Source organism: Eumetopias jubatus, unplaced genomic scaffold (genome assembly GCF_037043125.1).
Source record: "Eumetopias jubatus isolate StellerSeaLion01/CBP00866 unplaced genomic scaffold, mEumJub1_p1.0 scaffold_6, whole genome shotgun sequence".
Lineage (NCBI taxonomy): Eukaryota > Metazoa > Chordata > Mammalia > Carnivora > Otariidae > Eumetopias > Eumetopias jubatus.
In genome coordinates, this window is record NW_028274812.1 from 55,454,491 (window position 1) to 55,476,965 (window position 22,475).

Sequence of the window (22,475 nt, forward strand, 5' to 3'; positions counted from 1 at the left end):
AATAGGATAGGGGCGCCTGGGTGGCTCAGTCGGTTAAGCGTCTGCCTTCAGCTCAGGTCATGATCCCAGGGTCCTGGGATCGTGCCCCGTGTTGGGCTCCCTGCTCCGCGGGAAGCCTGCTTCTCCCTCTGCCACTCCTCCTGCTTGTGTTCCCTCTCTGTCTGTGTCTCTCTCTGTCAAATAAATAAATAAAATCTTTAAAAATAAAATAAAATAAAATTCACCTTTTGGGTGCCTGGGTGGCTCAGTTGGTTAAGCGACTGCCTTCGGCTCAGGTCATGATCCTGGAGTCCCGGGATCGAGTCCCACATCGGGCTCCTTGCTCAGCAGGGAGTCTGCTTCTCCCTCTGACCCTCTTCCCTCTCATGCTCTCTCTCTCTCTTTCTCTCTCTCAAATAAATAAATAAAATCTTTAATAAAAAAAAAAGCCTAGAAATAGGATATATATAACTCCCAAAGCAGTCAAAGAAGGGACAATGTTTATAAAGAAATTTATAATGCAGTACCAAGAGGAAAGAAGGGGAAACTTCCAGGTGAATAGAATACTTGAAATAAGAAAATGGAAGCCAGTACATCAGCAATAACAATTAATGGAAATGGAATATAGATTCTTAGGTCGGATTTTTTAAACTCAGTCAAGTCTAATGTTATTTGCAAGAGACTCACTTAACATTATGACAAGTAAGTTGGAAATACAGTGATGATGGGAATGGAGAAAAGAATTAATGGAAATCAGAAGTTTATAATAGGATTCTCCAAAACCGTTTGATGATCTTTGAAAAGACTCTAAGGAGCCTAGCAAAAGTTGGAAGAGAGAGAATGCACCTGCAGCATTAGACATTATGTGTAGTTTGTGGCAAAAACCCATACAGCGAAATATGGTTCATGTTTGTTAAGGGAAACTGCTTCAGAACTCAAAAAAATTTCACCAGGAAAGAGCGGCCAAATTAAACAGGACTTTCTAGAATCTTTGATAAAACTATAACTTACTTGGAATCCCCCTTCTGTTTCTCAAGTACAGATTATCTCTGTGCTTTAGAACAGTTTTTTTCTGAGAAAGGTGTTCAACTTACAACATCCAGTGTGCTGCCAGGTGTTCAACAATGCTGGGCACTTTAGACATGCATAGTCATTATGATTAATTTATAAATGCAGAAGAACCTGACTGAAACAGCTGGTCTACCAAAATGAACCTGTAGATAGAAAGTGAATGGACGTTTTCGGAGAGCTGGAGTCTAATTCGTACAAGTCTAAGCACTTGCTGCTGCTGGGAAGTAAAATCTGAGGTATTCCATGCTCAGACACTCTTGTCTAGATGACATTTAGCTCAGTATCATCACATTGCACTGATAGAAGGAATCAGTATATGTGGGCTTGATGAGAGCAGTGCAGCAAGTCAGAGTGAATGTTTGACAGTTTCACCTCTGCATAAGAGAAAAGAAGCATGCTCCAAAGGCTGCAGGTAGTTCACAGAAGTTTTATTGGAATAGAAAACAGAAACAGTAAAAATGCCTTACTGTGTAATGAGATGGAAGGAAATATATCATTGTTATATTGTTTATGAATCATGGGTATCATATTTTAAATTAATTCCATATTAATTACATTCTTAATTCTTATATCTGTGTATTTCAAGCATGCACAATAATATACTCTTAAAAGTGTAATTATCCAATTAAAAATGAGTTTAAAAAAATAAAAACATAATGACGGGTATTTGCCTCTGGCCTTGGCAGTGTCACTGGTCCTAGAGCAGCCCTCCTGCCATAAACAGTGAGAAAAGTACACAAAATAAAGCAGTCATTTGCAGATATGGTCAGCAGGCATTGCTGGACCATCATCTATAAGAGAAGCAAGTCCTGTGATTGCCCCATCTTTCTGCCTTTCTGGAGATATTTTCTGGAGTCTGGCACAAGGAGAGAGGAGCCCACAGAGTATTGCAGTCTCCCCGAACTTAGTATCCAAAGAATTCAGGAAGACTGAAGCCACTGGAATTTGTAGGCAGAGTATCAAAAGGAGGGAACTACCACTGAGGGTCCCGGAATTCTACCTTGGTCTCCCTTTGTGACTTTGCTGACCATTAAGTAGTACGTGCATAGGATGAGACTCCATGATTCAGGCTAACAACTACCAGGGAGCTATAATCCGACAACTACCCAGGTTTAACAAGTCTGGGAGACTGCCACTTTCTGACCAAAATGGAAAGACCTTGTGAACACCCAGGGTATTCACCAGCAACCCCAGAAAGGCCACACCTTTCCAGTGGGGCTGGAAAAAGCTTGAGAACAAACCTCCAGTGGATCAAACTTGAGAACAAGCCTCCAATGGATCAAGCTGATCCACTAACAAATTAACTGCCTCAAAACTTTTTAAATGGAAGACAAAAGCAAACAAGTAAAAAAAATCCAGACAACATTCAAAATGTGTAGAATCCAATTTTAAAAAGTTGCTAAATGTGTAAAGAAGCAGAAAAATGTGACGTTTAACCAGGTGAAATAGTAGCCAATGAAACAGACTCAGAAATGACAGGTAGTAGAACTACCAGACAGGGACTTTTTTAAAAGCTATTATAAAATAATTTTTAAAGGATTTGAGAAAATGTTAATATAATGAACAAAGAAATAATATAAAAATGAGCCAAACATTCTTCTAGATGGGAAAATAAGCCATCCGAAATGAAAAAAGTCTCTGCGTGGGCTTAATAGCAATTTAGATACTACAAAAATATCAGGGAATTTGAAAACAGGGCAATTGAAAATAAACCAAAAAGAGAAGAGGAAAAAAAAAAAACGGAAACAAAAATGAATACAGCCTCACTGACCTATGGGACGATGCTAAGTGATCTAATATCGTGTATTTGAAGTCCTACAGTAGGGGTGAGAGGATACAAAAATATATAGGAGGGAAAAAAGGCCAAAAGTGTTAGGAATTTGGTAAAGTAGACAAAGCCACAGTTCCAAAATGCTCAACAGATCACAAGCAGGCTACTACAGCAAAGCCCCTTATTAATTACTTTGCATAAAACCTATGATGATAATTAAAAAATCTTAAAAGCAGCCAGAGAAGAAAACACACATTACGTTTAGTGAGAAAACGGTAGGAAAAGACTTCTCACCTGAAACAGTGCAAGTCAGGAGACAATGGAGAGACATTTTCTTTCTTGACTACCATATTTAAAAGTACAGTTCCTCCCCACCCCCATCATGCCTCCCTTACCTACACCTGTTCGTGTTCTCCATGGCATTCATCATTTTACAATATGCTACGTAATTCCCTATTTATCTCCTCTACTAGAACGTAACATTTCTCGCTCCCCTGTACCTCTGAAACAAATAATACATTATATGTTTAAAAAAAAAAAGTAACATTTTTTTCCTGATTTGTTCATTAATATGCCTTTAAATGTCTTCCACATAATGGCTGCCTAGCAAATATTTATGGAATGAACATATGAAAGAGTAACAGTTGTTGGTAAGTGTGTTAGGCTTCTCAAGAGAAACAGAACCAACAGGTTATGTGTATGTGTATAGAGAGAAAAAGATTTATTTTTAAAGAGTTGGCTAATGTGATCATGAAGGCTTGCCAAGTCCAAAATCTTAAGGGTAGGTTGGCAAGCTGGAAATCCAGCTTCAGTTTGAGTCCAGAGGTGGTCTGCTGGCAGAATTACTGCTTGCTTGGGAAGGCCACTGTTTTTCTATTAAGATTTTAGAATGGTTGGATGAGGTGCACTCACATTACAGAGGGTAATCACCTTGAGTCCACCGATTTAAATGTCAATCTCATCCAAAAGCCCCTTCACAGAAACATCCAGAATAATGTTTAACCAAATATCTGGGTACTGTGATCTAGCCAAGTTGATATGTAAAGTTAGCCATCACAGTAGGATGTGGAAAAACAGGAACTGTTTTTCATTGTGACACATAAGACGTTAAGTCCGTACGACCGTTTTGGAAAATAATTTGGCAACACCTAATAAGGTTGAATGTGTGCATATTCTACCACTGAGCAATTTTACTTCTATTTATATACTCGGAAACACAGATAAGGCTGCAAATAAGCGTTGTTCAGAATTTCTGGGAAGTGTTGCTTGTAATAGGAAGAAAATAAAAATAAAACATCTGTTCATGGGAAAATGGATCAATTGTGATATATTTCTAGATCGGACTACTGCATAGCAGTTAAAAAAATGAATTAAATGTACATATATTGACAGGGATTAATTTTTTAAATTACGTTGAATGAAAAAAATAATTGCAAAAGGATATGTGTGTGCATATATGTAGAGTTTGATACCACTTACATCAATTTCAACAACTCAAAATCATAATATATTGTTTGTTATATTAGTTTACCAAGATTCTTTTTGCTACCTGAGATTCTCCTATTTAGTACTACCAAGGAAATCTACAGAAGCACAGGCTTTTGGTCTTTGACATCGTGTTGTAGAGGTGACTAAAGATACACAAAGAGTTCAGTAGAAACTGCATCATGTCACCAGTGTGCATCACAGATGAACTTCTTGCATCATGCCCATTTTGCTAATTCCTACTCATTTATAACAATTTTAAAATATGTGACCCATGGTGAAATTTCAAAGTCAGGGATATTGATATTCAAAATGACAGATTGCATGTATTCTCAGTTAAAGCCGAGACTATAAATTTAAATAAAATATCACATTGAGTCATGACATTCAGTTATATCTATTGATATTTTCCATTTAAATATTTCACTATGTTTTTTTAAACTGTGATGTAAGAGTAAAATAAATTAAAATTGATGTTCATCTTTTTTTTTCTAACTTTCTTTGCCAGTCATAAATTTGGGGTAACCATATGACATTTGAGGTTAACCTTTATATTTTTTACAAAAGATATTTTCTAATCTAATCTAATTTTCTAATCAGCCCCTTGCAATTGTTTTTATTTCCTTCCTAGTTGTCTGACGATGGTTGCTATGTCTTATTGTCAATAAGGGAGGGATGTGATCCAGTAAACCGACTCTGGTACTGTGACCTACAGCAGGAATCCAATGGCATCAGTGGTAAGTTATCTTTCAGACAGGTAATTATTCCAGAAAGCTTCATTAAGAAGCAATTATTTTGTCTTCTAGTTGATTTCCCAAGAAACCTTCTTCCATTCAACCATATGAACCCTCAGTTCATATTTGTCCTGTGAATATTGCAGATGAAGAGTGTTAAGGAGGAGCTAGCCCTTTGGTCTGTAAAGCATTATCATTGTCTAGATGTAATGGTGCAAACTGTCACAGGCAAAGGTAAGAGACCAGTGAGAATTAGCGACGTTAACAGGTAATTATAAGACCATTCCTTAGCACTGAGCCACATCTACAGTAACAGCCTCATTTTGCTCTCTGGAAGCCTTATACATCATGTTAGTAAGCATAGTATCAGCCAGCTACAAATGGTGGAGGTGGCTCATTTTAAATGTTACTCTCTTTGAACATCTAGATCATACCAGCACTGTTACCGAGCATTAAAGCTTTCCAGCTGCACAATTTACTCTGCTAAGAACACCCAGACCCAAAACTGCGCAGATATGCTGGTACTCGGATAGGGACAGTAAACTCATTACACTGTGTTCCGGCTAATATAAGTATATTGTAGAATTTGTGACACAGATTTTCAAACTGTATAATATCGAGTGCATTTTAAATTATTAGATTACTTCATTATCGGTACCTGATTTATGTTACATTATGATAAGAAAATATACAATTTTTTTTTTATTGATCGGGCATTGCATCATTTTTAAACTTCTCTGCGCAAGATCCGCATCCTGACATTCTTAGATACTGCAGAGCGCCATTCACAGATGCAGCAGGATGAAGTCAACAGATTGATTCAGGTGTGAAATATATATCCATTTAATAAAGATATATGTAGGGTTTTGTTTTTTCTTTTCCTGTTAAAAAAAAAAAAAGATACACTCATTTTGATCTCAAAAGAACGTTGCATCAACCACACCAGTTTTCACATTCTTTGACAGGAGCAAAGCCTGCACCCAAGAGTTGTTCATTTGAGGTGCAAGTCTAGTCTACACAGATCTGAACCTCTGAAGAATGAGATCTGAAAGAAGCAGTGACAGCTCTTCTTTACTGTGCTGTTACCCTGACAGTATTCCTGTGTGAGTCTGAGATGGTGGAAAGGACTTTGCCTTTCCCCACTTTATTAAAAATTCCATTTATGGTGTTCTTCCTCCAGAGAGTGCTGGTTTCATTTTCTTTTTATTACTTCATTGTATCTTTAAATTATTAGGTAGACTTGTTATTAAATGATGCAAGTTAACAAATCAAAAAACACAAATTGCTTAATTTACTCTAAATACAGGGAAGAGAATTTCTTCCATAGACTGGTATACTGAACTTGTATTGCTGTGTTCACTTCAATAATAGTAATACTCTGCGTGAAATTTACAAAATGGCTGGCAGAACTTAAGGAAATCCTGTTTTCTTCCAAATCTCTTGGTCCTTATCTTTTTTTCCTTTTTTTACCTTACATACTTCTTATCCCCCAATTTATCATTGCCATATTACTGAGGAATTAGAGAAGAGGGTATGATACCCAGAGATTGAGATTCTGAAAGGAAGATAATAAAACGAACGGTACACTAGGCCATCACAAATAAAATTAGGTACTGTAGCCCTGAATGGGCATGAAGGAGAAAAAAGGGAAACAGCTAAAAAACCCATAAATGGCGATGATGCATTCAGATGAAAGCTCCTGTTTACAAAACAGGCCAGCTCCTGGCCTGCCTTCCCATTTTGATCTTCTTGAGTTACCTGACCACTGTCTTTCCTGCTTCTCAGGTGGTTGTTTTGCAGCTTAGGTGAAGAGCCCAGTGCAGAGTAAGCTTACTCAGTAAATGTTAGCAATTATCATTTTCCAAATTGTTCTCATTTTTAAAATTCATCCAGAGGACCTTTAAGGTTATTTTGTCATGATCTGAACAGAAGTCCATTCGGACTAGGACTGTGTGTAAACCTATAAATTTATTTGGTATTACTTCTGTCTCTCAGTGGAACCACTTTTTTTTTTTTTTTAACTTTTATGTAAGCTTTACGCCCAGCGTGGGGCCTTGAAGTCTCATGCTCTACCGACTGAGCCAGCCAGGTGCCTCATAACCACACATTACTTGTTAGAGTTACTCCTAGTTATTTTGTATTTGTGAGCTATTGATGGCTTGTGGAGGTACCTGTCAAGGTTTAACCAGAGAAGCAGAACCAGTAGGAGACATACATGAAGAGATGTATTGCAAGAAATGGGCTTATGTGATTTGACAACTGGCTAGCTAAGTCTGAAGTCAGTAGGGCAGGCCACCTGGACGAACAGGCTGGAATTCTCAGGCACAGGGTGAAGCTGCCGGCAGGTGGTATGAAGCGTCAATTTTGCTAGAAGGCATTTCAACTGATTGAATCAGGCCTGCCTGGATTATCTAGGATAATCTCCTTTGCTTAAAGTCAACTGATTATGGTCTTTAATCACATCTATAAAATACCTTTAGAATAACACCTAGTTTAGTATTTGATTGATTAACTCAGGACGTGTCAAAAAGACCAGCTCAGTGAGCTCATGGAAAACCACAGGGAGAGGAATAAAGCAAACACAAGTCTGACCATGCTAACCTGATGTCATTTTTTAATAAGGTGACTAAACCGACCAGTATTTGGAATTCATTGAGGCACTTAGAAAAGTATGTGATACCCTATAGATTTTGTAGTAAATAGGATACGTGGATTCGAAGCTGTTGATTTGTATACTGATATGCATACTGAAGGCACTGGGGAGTGTTGGCCAGTGACAGCTGCCAAAGTCTGGGTTTAGCTTGGCCTGCCATCTTTTTTAAATCATTGCTTTACTAGCATTAAATCTGTGGATAACATAAACTTCAGAGTAGTTACTCCTTGGAATGGCTGTCCTGGGATTCTGAAAGCTCTGGACAGTTACAGTGATTGGCCAGTACTAATTACGATGAAATGGGTATCCATTTCCATGCTTGGGCTTTAAGTCAATTGCATACAACGGATATTAGAGAGATCTTGTTTTTTTTGTTTGGTTTAATTGCTTATTCATTAGGAGTCAATGATATGATTTTTTTTTTTTAAAGATTTTATTTATTTGAGAGAGAGAGAGAACGAGAGATAGAAAGCACGAGAGGGAAGAGGGTCAGAGGGAGAAGCAGACTCCCTGCTGAGCAGGAAGCCCGATGTGGGACTCGATCCCGGGACTCCAGGATCATGACCTGAGCCGAAGGCAGTCGCCTAACCAACTGAGCCACCCAGGCGCCCAGGAGTCAATGATATGATTATTGCTGTTTAAGAAACAAGTACTATGTGTGAGTTGAAGACATTAAGTGTATTTAGTTTATAACAAGGGAGACCTAGCAGATCGAGATAGTGATCATTAAAAATTCTTTAAATAATCCCTATTGATCACAGTTGGATGTATTGCAACAATAACCAGAACATTTTCAAGTCAGATGTGAATTTTAATCTTGGCTCCAAGACTAACTAACTGGTGAGCCTGGGGTGGGAATGTTTTCTCTCAATATTTCCATGACTACCAATGGGAAAGGAATGCCTACTTCAGGAGGAATTGTGAGTAATAATGAAGAGGTGTGGCACAGGGCTTAGCAGGGTTCCTGGCATATAGTAGGGTCTTTGGAATTCCTCCTTTTTTTTCCCTTTGTTTCTTGACTGAAAGAGGAATATTTGGAATGAGCACACTTTGATTTGGGGTACCACAGGAAAATAGAGGATATCCTAGAATAAATAGTTATCTTCAGTATCATACCTGCTCTAAACACAGAACTTGGTGTTGACTTATTTCCTGCAAAACCAGATTCATAATCAAAAAAAGTCCTTTCATTGACAAAAACATAAATAGGTGTGCCTCTAAGTGCAAGACTATGTGGGAAAGTGTCTAATTTTTACAGGTTGATAATTGAAATTTCAGGGGTTTATATGCCAGAGATCTTTTTTCTTGCTGTTTCTTTACCCACTCCATTTTTGTTACATTTTTTAAACGAGGGGAAGAATAACATTTAACTTAAATGCTAAATGTGCTAGTTAACTATTAGATGAGTTAAACTTGAATAGCCAGTGACCAAAAACTAAATCCAGTGTTATGAAATCTTTCATTTTATGTTGCTGAAATTTAACCTAAAGCCTTTCTGCTATGATTTCAACCTTTTTTACCTTAAAGGCAGGGAAGGTTATCAGTATTTTCATGCAAATTAATTCTTCATTTATTACGGCATCACTGAATTGCTTGTCGGGAAAACTAAATAATTTCACTTAGATAGCACTTTTTAACTTTTCAGTCAACTTTGTCTCCCAAGAAGACCTTCTGCCCCTGTGCATTTTGAAATGAGAATCACAAAAAGCACAGAAAAGTGGCTGATGTCTATATAATATCATAGGAAAAACAGCACATAGAGAAAACAAAACTACATAAATACAGGATGGAAAAAAATCCTAGCATCTTGAGAGTTAAAGGAGTTCCCTGTGAAACTGGATTCCTTTGTCATTTACATTTGTTGTGTAAATTTCAATTTCTCTTGTCCAACCTGCTGACCATCTTGACACTCTGTTAGCGTTCTCTCCTTGGAGAACCTCCTTTCCACCATTTACATCTGCAGTATTTTCACTTAAAAATAATATGAATACATCTGTTACAAACTGTGGGTCGTAGCCTTTCCACAGAACTGTAGTTCAGGGTGGTTGGCTGCTCCCTTCCTGACCTTTCTGTCCAGGTAAGTCCTCCGACTCACCTCATTCACCACAGTGTAGAAGCACTGGGCGTATCATCTGGGCCTTAGAAGTTACTGTAATTTCCCGGGTGTTCAAAACAGCTAAGCAGGTACCCTCCAAAGAACAGCACACCCCCTTCAGTGCCGGCTGCCAGAGAGTTGCTGAGTTGCTGTCCTCTTTCTTTGAGGGAGGAGGGATTTTTGTCCCAGCCATTACCACACTTCCTCATGCCTTCAATTGATACCTTTCCTTCTACGGTTGGCTGTTCTCCTTTGCCCTGTTCTGATTCTCGCCATGCAGAAACAACAACAACAACACTGTGTGAGCATTTGTGTGCTGCATGAGATCAGGCCTTGTCTGTCTTTCTCTCTGGAGTGTCCAGCGCCTAGAACGGTGCCTGACCGATAACAAGGACACTGTCCTTGACCAGACTTTAAGTCAGGCTTCTCCTCAACTAGGCCTCAACCTTGGTTCCTCAGCCTCCTACTCCCTCATTGGATCAGCACAGCTTAGTTGTAGCAAGAATCTCACTACATCAGTTTAGAGAGAATCCCCTACCCTCTGTATCAGATTACCCTTGATATCTGGTCAAATTCCTCACCCCTCCCCTCCCCCGCCACCATCCCCCATGTGATATCTGATGACCTTGACCTGCCCTTACCAAGAATATTCTTGGGTCAACTTAACAAGAGTCCCCCTACTCCATGTGTCCTCTCAGTGACTACCCCTCTGTCCGTTCTGCTCATTGGCTATAAATTCCCAGCTGTCTTTTTTGTATTTGGAATTAAGCCTGGTCCATCTCTCTTACTGTGATAGTCTTGACACCTATCTTGGCAGTCCTAAATAAATAAAGTCTTCTTTACCATTTTAGCAAGTATGAGATCAATTTTTTCTTTAACACAGACTCGTAGAAGGTGGGCTCCAGCTTGTCTTAAATGACATCATTACCCCTTTATGGTTTCTGGTGCTCAGAGGACCCTGCTTTATAAGCCATCCTCCACCAGTAACTGTTACATTTTCTTGTTAAGCATTTTGAATCTTCACTTTTCTGGCCACCTAAATTTTTTTTAGTGAAATTTTTATCGTTTGTTACACTCTGAGAATGATGAATATGTACAAACCATGTTTCTCCAGTCGTGTGTATTGTATGAGCAGACGATTTTTGCTTTTCTTTGTCTGTTCCTTGTTTAAGATCAAAAATGAGGAAACCGCTTAGGACCCCAGACTGGCATGACGATTTAATCGTTCAGCAGTAGAAAAGATAGCTGAGTCTTGACTCCTGTGATTCTTAATGTGATTCATGCCTGCAGAGTAGTTGAAATTAATCATCCTGAACCTTGGAAGAAAATGATTCGTGTCTGGATTTTCTTGGTTATGTTTTCTGTACTTTTCTTAATAGTTTTTTGAATCATATATATTTTTTGTTTCCTAAGTTTATTATCCTATTTTGAATATGCAGTTGGCCCTTGGACAACCCTGATTTAAACAGTGCAGGTCCACGTATACATGGATTTTGGGTTTTGTGTTTTTTTTTATAATAAATACAGTATTCTATAAATATATTTTCTCTTATGATTTCTTAGTGTTCACTCTCCTGTAGCTTACGTTATTGTAAGGATACAGTACATAATACATATAACATACAAAATATGTGTTAATTGACTGGTTATGTTATCAGGAAACCTTCCAGTCACAGTGGGCCAGTAGTAAGATTTTGAGGGAGTTAAAAGTTATATGTGGATTTTTGACTATGCAGGGGGATGGTTTCCCTAACCCCTGCGCTGTTCGAAAGTCAACGGTATATAAAGTTACTGCATATCAACTAAATTGGGAATAAATTTCTTGTATTTTCTATATTACAGTTAAATATCGGGCCTTAGCTCTGCTCTTTTTTCAAGTATGTGGGCTTTAAAAAATTTCATTAAAATTAAATTTATACCCTGAAAATGTAAATGATGATTTTCAATATTCTCTTATACATATTTATCTTAGTGTTCAATATAAGTTTTAACACACATTTCTAAATAGTTTTATTGGAAAAATATGAGACTACGACTTTAAAATTTAAATTCAGTTGCTTCTATTGTCTTCACATTGTCAACAAATACAGATAAGTTTCAGTCAAAAATGCAGGATTATGCAAATGTTATCTCTTTAGTTAGGAAGGAGACATGTAGCGGTGCCCCACTCCGTGCTGTCATTCCTCCCCTGGCATGCTCCCCGCGTGCAGGGCAGTAGCCGAGAGATCACCAGCGCCCGATTTCAGGGCACAGCAGTGCCTTGGCCTAGCACACATGCCCAGGCTGAGACGTAGGACAGCTCTGGAGTTCCGAAACACTCAGCTGCCTCCCTCTCCCCTCTGTTTTCTTTCTTTTGTACCCTCTCTTTTTGGTTCTTTCATTTTTTTTCTGTGAAAGGTCAGAGACTTTATTTATTTTATAGGGTGAATACCAACAAAAGGGACGCTGACCATTTGGCCCTATTCTGAATGAATTTAAACTTGTATTAGAGGTTTTTAAGTGGAATCCTTAGGAAGCAATTATCAGGTGAAGAGAACTATCAGTGCCTAAAACCCTTGTTAGTAACAGAACACACGTAGGCGCGGACGTCGCTGTCCTTAAGACAGGCCCGAAGTGGTCTTTGCTCCTCCTGCAGCATTAATGAAGCATTCGGCAGAAAAGACAGATGGTGCTGGCATAATTGATCTTTGTAAGAAAATATCAGCTTATCCTTACTTCATCCAGACTCTCACTAACCTGTCTCTCTGCTTTTTCCTTTTTTGCTGAAAGTTCAATCCTTTTAGACTGGTGAAGTTTCCAGCACTCAGCATGTTGTTTTAGTGCTTCCATGTCATTAATGAAAATTGACTTTCTTCTGTATAAGAAATTCATCTACACTCCATGTTACGTGTAACAATAAGAGGAAGCTCAGTATTTGTCAGACACTTAAATTGTTCCTTTAGCCATCTCTGGCTAACGCCCAGTACACCTCTTATTTCTAGGTAGCTGGCACCATAGTGACTCCATGGTTCATGCCTTGTGGGGCTGGGGCATCTTTTGGGGGCGGGGTAGAAAGGGGAAGATAAACATTCGAGAAACTAAACGAATGAGTAGTCCAAAGTTTAGCAAGCTCAGCTGAGAGCGAAGAGCCAGACCAACAGGTGAGGAGAAGCAGAGAGTTATTAGCAAATAGTGTTCATTTCAGAGTGGGAACGCAAGAAAAGCAAAAAGAATTGGAACATCAAAAGATAGCATAAAAAATAAGCAAAATGTTAATTTTGAAGTAAAATAAGTAATAGTGATAAAATTAGTATTTTTACTAATTTTAAAATGAGTGATTTTACGGGTTTTTTCTAGGAAAATAGCTGTGTGCTGTGACAGATGGAAATTAGACTTTAAAGTTCACTATTAGCAAATCATGCTGTTCAGAAGCCACATTTAGCTTATTTTTGTCATTTGAAGAATGCTGGGATTATTTGGAATAGTAGTAAGTATTGACTAACATTTTCTGAGTGCCAAATTCTGAGCTAAGAGTGTAGATAATTCATGTCTTCTCAACAACCTCTGAGAAACACATGCTGTTATCCCCAGGAAGCTGGGGATGGTGAGGCCAGCTCTCTTTCCTGATGTAAAGATTCAGACTCAGGTCAGTTGAAACTCCCAAGCCCGTGTTCTAACTCACTGTGAGGCAGGGGAGATGGAAGGAAGATGTCAGGCCAAGGAGAACAGCCACCTTCTGCCCCCTCAGTTTTAGAGCAAGACCACACTTTCCATTTGTATATTGTTGTTACATAGGGTTTCGTAAAGTATAAAAGTACTTTTTAGCTCCTGTTGCTAGAGAGCTTACAAAACATTTTCGATGAAACAGAGTTCATACCGTGCATTTTCAAAGAAAGCAATAAAAGTAATGACTTTGCTCTAGGGAAAGCATAAGATGACTTATTTTAAGCTAATCTTCACTCAGTAAACAAATCATTCCCCCACCAAGAATCAGGTCTATAAAAAGTAATTTTAACTTTAATGTGGAGAAGTTTGGGAATAGAATTCTTTTGGCTTCAGAGTGAATAATGCCACTTACAGCGAAAAGAACTTAAGAAAGGGTTGGCAAAAAGTGAGATGGTTTGGGAGTTAAGCCGTGTCTTTTTTTTTTTAAAGTAATTTTTCTGTTTTCCATTTAAATCAATAGTGTTCTGACTAGTGAATAGCAAAACTGAGTGAGCCCCATTGTTCAACTGAAATACCATTTCTCTTGAATTATTTTGTGCCAGAGCCCTGAGGAACAAGGGTTTTAGGAGAGCAGAAGGAGCTCCGTTTTAAACATGCTGCCCCGTGGGGGCCGGTACTTTGAACGACATTTGTATAAATCCAGTCACATACCTAAATTTGAGTGAATTTATGACTTGTAGTGTTTATTAATGACTAAGGTTAATACTCCAGAATTTGGTGGTAGATACGACTACAAACTGTCGTTTTGGTGTTCACTGGAGCCTTGATTACTTAAAACAAATGTGCCACATCTTCAGGCTCACCTGATTACACAGAGATACTGAAAGCAATTTCTACTGGGCCTTTGGTAGATATTTCAGTGACTTTTTGTGTTGGAGCGGTATCTAGGGTCATAAATATCACTACAGTGGCTGGAAGACCTTTTCAGGCAGAAACCGTAAGATGGTTACTTTGAGAAATAAAGGTTGCACATCAGGAAATGTTTTATTGTCAGGGGAACATTTAAGGAATCTGACATTTTCCTGAACCAAAACTCTGTGTCTACAAATGTCATAGTCCAGAAAATTGTGATTCATCATTCTTACCATAAACAAATGTACCTTCCTGATGGTGTGCAATTTTTGCTTTACCTGCTAATTTTTTACTTATTTACTTATTCTTTTAAGGAATAGTTTTTGGGCTTTTTTCTTTTTAAAGTATTGTTTTATGTAAATTAAAATGAGATTACCTTTGATTGGTCACCTGCTTTTGAGATTAGCAGTTTGTCACTGAAAAAAAATTGTAACTTGAATGCACAGCTTAACCTTTAGAAGAATTGTAAGGATTTCTCTTTGAAGAAGTTTAGCAGATTATATATTCTGAGTAACCTCCCAGTTGAAACAATCGAAATGCCGTAAAAAGTTTATAAATTATCTTTCTAAATATATTGCCAAGTTGCACAAAAAAAAAAGAAAAAAAAGAGAGAAACTGTAGAGACCAAAGACAAAAATGAAAGCAGGAATCCTGGATTGTTCTGGAATGTTCCTGCTGGGCTTTGGGGATTGAGTTCCCATCTGATGGCCACCTAGGGCAAGGGGAATGGAGGATAAAGCCTCTGGTTGTCCATGTTGGAAAGTCTAATAAGGGATACCCTCAATATAATGGTGATTAAGAAATAAACCTGGGAGTGGGGGGATGGGGAGGGGAGAGGAGAAGAAAACCTGCCTGTCTTTACCTTCACACTAGTGAGGGAGAGGGAGCCGCAGGATGTGAACTCTCCTAAAACATGAGAAAGACTGACATGGGTACAGGCTGTCTGGATTGTTCCTCTGAGGTCCAAACATCCTCATGCCAAGAATTTAATTTAAAGGGCTTCCAGATTGGTTGCCTCCCAACAGGCAAGTGGAAGCCAGATAGAAATCTCTGGAGTAGTGCCACTTTAACTCAGGCCTCCACGAATTGCCACAGATAATGTTTCAAGGGAAATCATTTCACAGTCAAAAATCTCAAATTAGAGAAAAACAAAACAAATCAGACAAAATTACCAGCATGAGAAATAGAGCAACAGAAGTAGCAGAGTGGACTTATCCCATTCCTAATGTAAAATAAGTACATTAAATACACTTTTAAAAATAAACAATGTGATGCTGCTTTTACAAAAAAAATAAGAAGCTTGGAAGTATGAGCAGGAAACGACATATTGTAAAGAATGACCAGATTGGGAGGAGACTATGTAGAATTTCTACAAATAAGGAATATGGTTATTTACATTAAAAAATTCAGTATTAGGTTGAAGAAATTAGACACAGCTGAAGAGAGAATAAATGAATTAGAATATGGATGTAAAGAAATTACCTAGAATGTAGCCCACCAAGAAGTGGAAAGCATGAGTGGTTAAGAGACCTGGAAATGAGGGAATCTTTTCAGAAATGATAATGCAGTTGGGACCATTTTGCAGAGGACAGCTGGCCCAAAATGTTACCATGAAAATCACATAGCTGTCTCAATATCAAAGTAGACTTTAAAGTAAAAAGCATTGCTAAAGATAAAACTTCATAACCATTAAAAGGTTGAGTTTTATTTAAATATAATAATTCTAACTTTGTGTATATTGAAAGGCATGATTTCAAAATACAGAGAACAGTTTAACAGAAATGCAAGTAAAAATAAATCTACAATCATAGAGGGACATTTTAACAGACCTTTTCTGTGACTGATAGAAAAAAATGGCTCCCCAAATCAGTAAATACATGGATTTGAACAATGTGAGTAACAAATGACGTAATGGATATATTTAGCATATCATACCGGACAGCTGCAGAATATGCAGGAACATACAGGAACATTTTAAAAATCACTAATGGAAAAATAATTAGGCCATAAAGTTTTTCTCAGCAAGTTTTAAAAATTGGAGTCACACAGAGTGTGTTCTGTGAGTGCAGTAGGAATCAGCCAAAAGTCACAAACAATAACCAGAGGACGAACAGTTTCACAAACATAACATCATGTGAAAGAAGTCAGACACGAAAGAATACATGTTGTATGGCTTCACTGTACATGAGATTCAAGAATAAGGCAAAATTAGACTGTAGAGTTTATGGATGCATATTAAAGTAGGAAAGGAACAAAGGAAAATGAAGTAATTAATGTAAAAATCAGGATGATGATTACCTTCAGGAGGAGGGGGGCTCATTCAGAGCATCATAGGGCATCCTCCTCATTCTGTTACGAAAAATGTTTTGAGTATCCTTACGTGTGTATTCTTTCAAATGGACTTTAGAATGATGTTCAGATTCCCTAAAACTCATTTGAATTTTGATTGGAATTATGTTAAATTTATAGATTTCCTTTGGGATTATTTACACCTTTGAAATACTGAGTCTTCCCATCTAGAGATATGTGTTTCCAGTTATTCGGGGTTTTTTGTTTTTGCTTTTAGGATTCCTTAGGAAAATTTTAGAGCTTTCTTCATGTAGATTCCACATTTCATGTTAAGTGCACTCCTAAGTATTAATTTTGCTTCTACTGTAAGAGAGGGCCCTCCTCATCCCATGTTTTCTAACTGGTTATTGCTGGCCTATACGAAAGCTATAGATTTTGTTTAACTGCTTATCTTATTATTAGTTTTAATTTTAGTCATTTGTTTTAAAATAATATTTGTTGAGTTTTCATTGTGGGGTAGGTATTAGTAGTCACATAATAATTTTTGAATAGACTTGTCCTAGTGTACAGTTGAGAAAATGAAGCTTAGTGGAAGATAAAGAGATTGCTCAGGGTCACACAACTAAATAGTGGAGCTGGGGTTTTAATTCAGTTATGTCTCACAAAAAAACCTCTCTTTCTTACCATGGGAGTGTATTTTTCTTGATAAATTTAATTCAACAAAAAAATCATACAAAGACATGCTATGGAGATGAATGAGATAATGTAAAGTTGCCTTGAGAGATTGAAGGAATATAAATGAACTATCCAAGTTAATGTAGCAATTTCACTGAGAAATTTAAGGTAGGAGATTAATTAGAGAATAGCTAAGATCTGGCATTGCCTTTTAGTAGTTCGGAAATCATAGAGCTTGTTTGTTTATAAAACTTTTAAAATGTACTCTGAGCATCTCTGTCCATCACATTGTGAAACAGATGTCTTCCCAGTGGTTTTTTTTTTAATAATTTATATTTTTTATTTTTATAAGTGGCCAGTGTGAAATCAACCCTGGGTGTGTGTGTGTGTATTTCGTGTGTGTCTGTGTGTGTGTTAGTGAAATCATCTCTGTGTATATGTGTCTCTTTATGTGTCGTGTGTGTGTGTGAAATCTGCTTGGGGAGGAGCCACTGCCAGAGACCCAGAGGGGAATGATGAAGATGTGGAATGGTGTGGTGGCAGTTGAGGTAGAAGGAAGTGCTCAGCTTGGAGACACACTCAGTAGAAGAGGATTTCCCGGATTACATGGGGCAGGGTGCTGAGAGGAGAGGTCCTTCAGTCTCCTTCATGGCTGGGTTTTTCAGGAAAAGAATTTCTTCATATTTTTAAAAACCTTAAAATTCACCCGCACTTGTCCTTGCTCTTTCTCAAGCCTTACATCTTCCACATACTGTGTCTGCTTTGTGTTCCGTGGACAGAAAAGACCTGCCCTCCCTTCCCTACACATAAATAAAGCACACCATTTTCAACACAGGAGAGGTGACAGGGATGCTTGGTCTCTCACCAGGAATCCTGAAGTGGGTAAAACTGATCGACAACTTTGAAGGAGAGTATGACTATGTGACCAACGAGGGGACAGTGTTCACATTCAAGACAAATCGCCATTCGCCCAACTATCGCCTGATCAACATTGACTTCACGGATCCGGAGGAGTCAAAGTGGAAAGTGCTTGTTCCTGAGCATGAGAAAGATGTCTTAGGTAAGATACATGCTACTGGAACACTGTGTGCTTTTGTTTTGGGTGAGAAGGCCAACAAATTGGTAGAACTCTCATTCTCTGGTGACTGGTTACACGGTAAAGAACCTTCAACCTTAGTCTTCGAGAGTGAAGTGTCTGAATAGCACAACCAGATATTTACTGGATGACATCTGTGTGGTTAGTACGATGTCATGCAGGGTCTTCATAAAAACCGTGGCTTTCAAAGGTGGTTTGTTGTTTTAATATCAGTTGCCTCTCTGTGTAGTTATTATTTGATGATCATCACTAACATTTAATTTTCTAAACCATTTAGACCAGAACCCTTAGCTTTTAGCTTTTGAATAACCTTTGGCTGTTTGTATTATACCTGTTGTAGATCTTAGAGTGGATTCACAGTCCTCTTGTTAGAAAACAGGAGAGACTGTTGTCAGATGTCATTGCGACTCACTGCAGTTGCTGGTATGTGCACTGAGCTACATTAACTTCTTGAGAACCTCCCTTTAGCTTCAGAGTGCCCTTAAGTTCCCTCTTATTCATTTTCTCTGTGACTTTCCAAAAATGATATGCTGCTTTATAAATTATTCATTGCCTGAAAGCTAATTTGATTAGAATAAGACCCACTAATTTTGCTACCATTTTTTACACAAAAGGAAAGCCAATGAAGAGTTTACTTGTTGGAGGTGAACTTCTGCTGATGGGTTGAATAGGGTAAAATCTAAGGCCATCCCAAATTGTGAAGGTATTAGATATAAAATTAGGAAAATAATTCCTTTTGAGAGCTGCAAAGTGGCCCTGGGTCTGATAGAGCAGTTCTTAATGTGTTTTTCAGTGAATTAAAGCAGGAGTATTAGAATCAGGTCCAGGTTCACGTCCTAGAAAAAGTAAGGGACTCTTTCTCCATTGGCTCAAGGCAGTATGCCCTGTGCTTGGCACGTTAAACCTGGCCTTGGGTAGGAGTAGAAGGGAAAGGACAGATGACTGTCTCAGGGAGGGCTTCCTACTGGGCCCTTGCTTCTGTAGTTCCCTTGGCCCTGGAAGAAGCATTACTCCAGGTGTTTGAGAGCCTTCTCAGCTCTCTGCGGTATCTGGCTGTTATTCACCACTTTCTTCTTCCTTTTCTTTTTAAAGATTTTATTTATTTATTTGACAGAGAGGGAGAGGGAGAAGCAGATTCCCCGCTGAGCAGGGAGCCTGATGCAGGACTCGATCCCAGGACCCCAGGACCCCAGGATCATGACCTGAGCAGAAGGCAGATGCTTAACCAGCTGAGCCACCCAGGCGCCCCAGTCCACCACTTTCTTCTGTACTGAGGTCTCCATATCCTCTGGGCAGTTCTTTTGGATGGGACCCAAGACAACCCCATGCCTGCTCTTCCCTGTAAAACCTACATCTGGAACTCTGAGGCAGCCATCCATCCCAGGCCCTTCCCCTGGCTTCTAGATGTTCAATCATAGTCCCTTTAGCTTCTCAGGTTTGGCTGTCTCATAAGCTGGGGTTCTCCTAAGGGGGGAGGGGGACCTGGAACATGACAGGGGCTCTCTTCAAGGAAATTCCTCCACCTGCCTTCTCAAAATCTTCATTTATATTTGGATGAGGGATCCATGAGCCAAGGAACAGGGTTTTGGCCATTTCCTTTAACATCTTCATATGAGGAATCTGGTTTGTAGTGACCTTGGTAGCCTGATGGCTTCTGTCCAAACTGAGACGGAATGTCCCCCCAAGGATGGTAAGAGCCAGCATTTAGTGAATGCTTCCTAAGTGCCACATGAATTGACTTCATATTTGGTTTCAAGTGAGCCTTAGTTCATGTAGGTGCCCTGGGTGCTTTTCAGGAGCAAGTCAGATTGTACCTGTGATCCTCATATAGGGAGCTATGAAGAGATAGAAATATTTCCCCAGACCCATGTGAGTTTTCTGCCTTTTAAAGTCCCAAAGAAGCGGTTTTACTTATGTCTTAAGGTGACATTCTCTTTCACTTGTAGATCGAATGAGATGTAAATCGATGCTTGGAGATTTGGGGATGGGGGTGATATATTTTTATAATCTTCCTTCTATAAGGTTATAAGTTCTTTAGAAAGAAGAAACCTTCAGTACTCACTAGAACTCATCCATTCAAAGAGAAGCGCTGTTGCATTTGCTATGTATCATTAGCACAGAATGCCCTATGGAGAATAAAAACTAGAGATGAGTTATAAAGTACAGCCATAAAGTCAGAGCTTTTATCAACAACAGTCTACAAATCACCTTGTCTTTTTCTTATTCACTCTGTTTTATAATTCTGACATGCTCATAGTTAACACAGAGTGATTATTCTTTGACAGAAATAATTTACTTCAGTTTTTCCCCCGTACTTTCTTTAAAACATTAAGGCCACCTGAAATATATTGCTTGATTGAGGCACTTTAAAAAAAATTGTATTGGACAATGAGCAAATTACTTTTGGATATAAGAGTTCTTTCCTCACTTGGCGGAAAAGCTTGCTATGGTAATCCTAGCACCATTGAGGGCCCGGGTGATCCTTAAGAGTTCCCTCTGGCCAGTGTCTGGTTCATATTGATAATTAATAATCTTATGAGCATGAACCACTAGTTTCTTGGGTTGTAAGAATAAATGTCAAGAACCTCCCCCCACCACACCCCACAGCATAAAAGACTTGTCTTTTCTACGTGTTTGAGCTATATTACCTGTTACCCTGTCCTTCCGTTTACTGTAGGGTCTCTCCCTCTGCGGGGGTCCCTGTCTTTACCTCAGGCTGATCCTGTGCACACCAGAATGGGTAGTGCTCTGGGCCTGCCCTTCCGTTTTCGCCTCTCCCCATTAGCCCCCTCACCTCGTGTCCCGGCTCTGTCACTGACAGCACCATTCCTGACCTCGTCGCAACCCCAGGAGTTGAGGAGGACTCCTCTCTCTGCCTTACTGTCCATATCCCCACGGTTACCACATCCTGATGATTCTTCTTGGAAAATGCGTTTCTTTTCTTCCCTCCCTAGACTTCGTTCCAGCTTGATTTGATTGGACGGGCTAATAAGGGCAGTAGTGTCCTTCCTCGTCTCCCCTCCATCCTTCCGTAGACCTCCATTGTTCTGCACCCTTCATTGCTATCATCTTTATTTATGTCCAAACAGTAACTCCCCAGTAACGGCGAAGTGAGAACCAACCTCCCCCGTCCGGCTCACCAGATCCCCTGCAGACCACCGCCCTCTCCACCTACCCCACACTCAGCAACTCTTTTCTTCTTGGAAATGGATGTCTCACTTGTTCTCCTTAGCAGTCTCCCTCCCTCGTCCCCTCCTTCCCTCCCCCTTCCCTCCCTCCTGGTTGTTCATATTCCTTTTCTCTCTCTTATTCCCAGCTCTGGCTGTCCTTTCTTGAGTTGCCTGCGCTCCCACCACCTCATCCCCCAGAGAGCTGTCCTGTCTCTGACCCCACCCTAGGCACCTGTCACCTCACACCCTTGTACTCGAGATGCAGTTCAGCGCTTGTTTAAGGGCTCTTGTGTGTTTTGGGTCCCCAACCAGCCTCTCACGCACCTCTGCTTACATGTTATTACTTGTATTTTTATATGATTGTGTCTTAAGGGCAGAAGTGACATCATCTGCCTGCTTGTTTCTCCAGCACCTTGCCGGGTATCTGGCACATCCCCGCAGTACAATATATTTTTGTCGGAAAAACAGCCCTGACTGACAGGTTTTTACCTCCTATACCACGATACTGGGCACAAAATAAGTAGGCAAGATTGGGGCACCCGGGTGGCTCAGTTGTTAAGCATCTGCCTTCGGCTCAGGTCATGATCCCGGGGTCCTGGGAGCGAGCCCCACATCAGGCTCCCTGCTCGGCGGGAAGCCTGCTTCTCCCTCTCCCACTCCCCCTGCTTGTGTTCCTTCTCTTGCTTTGTTTCTCTCTGTCAAATAAAGAAATAAAATCTTAAAAGAAAAATAAGTGGGCAAGATTATTTGTATCACAAAATACTTTGTAGAATATTTTGTTTCCTCTGGACATGACAGTAACAATCATTTATTAAAGGAATATGCTGGAACTAGATAAACGATTACATCCAGTTATAAAATCACTTTGCAAGTCTCATTGCTGCATAGCACAATGGAGAG

General features: G+C 39.2%; 1 protein-coding gene across 1 annotated transcript in view; it reads left to right on the top strand.

The window, feature by feature from the left end:
* PREP (prolyl endopeptidase) overlaps nt 1–22,475 on the top strand; it is a 114,962-nt gene that overhangs the window by 43,986 nt on the left and 48,501 nt on the right. Inside the window, exons 7-8 of the mRNA XM_028104204.2 lie at nt 4,938–5,043; nt 18,178–18,369. Of these exons, the coding sequence (XP_027960005.1) occupies nt 4,938–5,043; nt 18,178–18,369 (298 nt within the window). The remainder of the gene's footprint in view (nt 1–4,937; nt 5,044–18,177; nt 18,370–22,475) is intronic.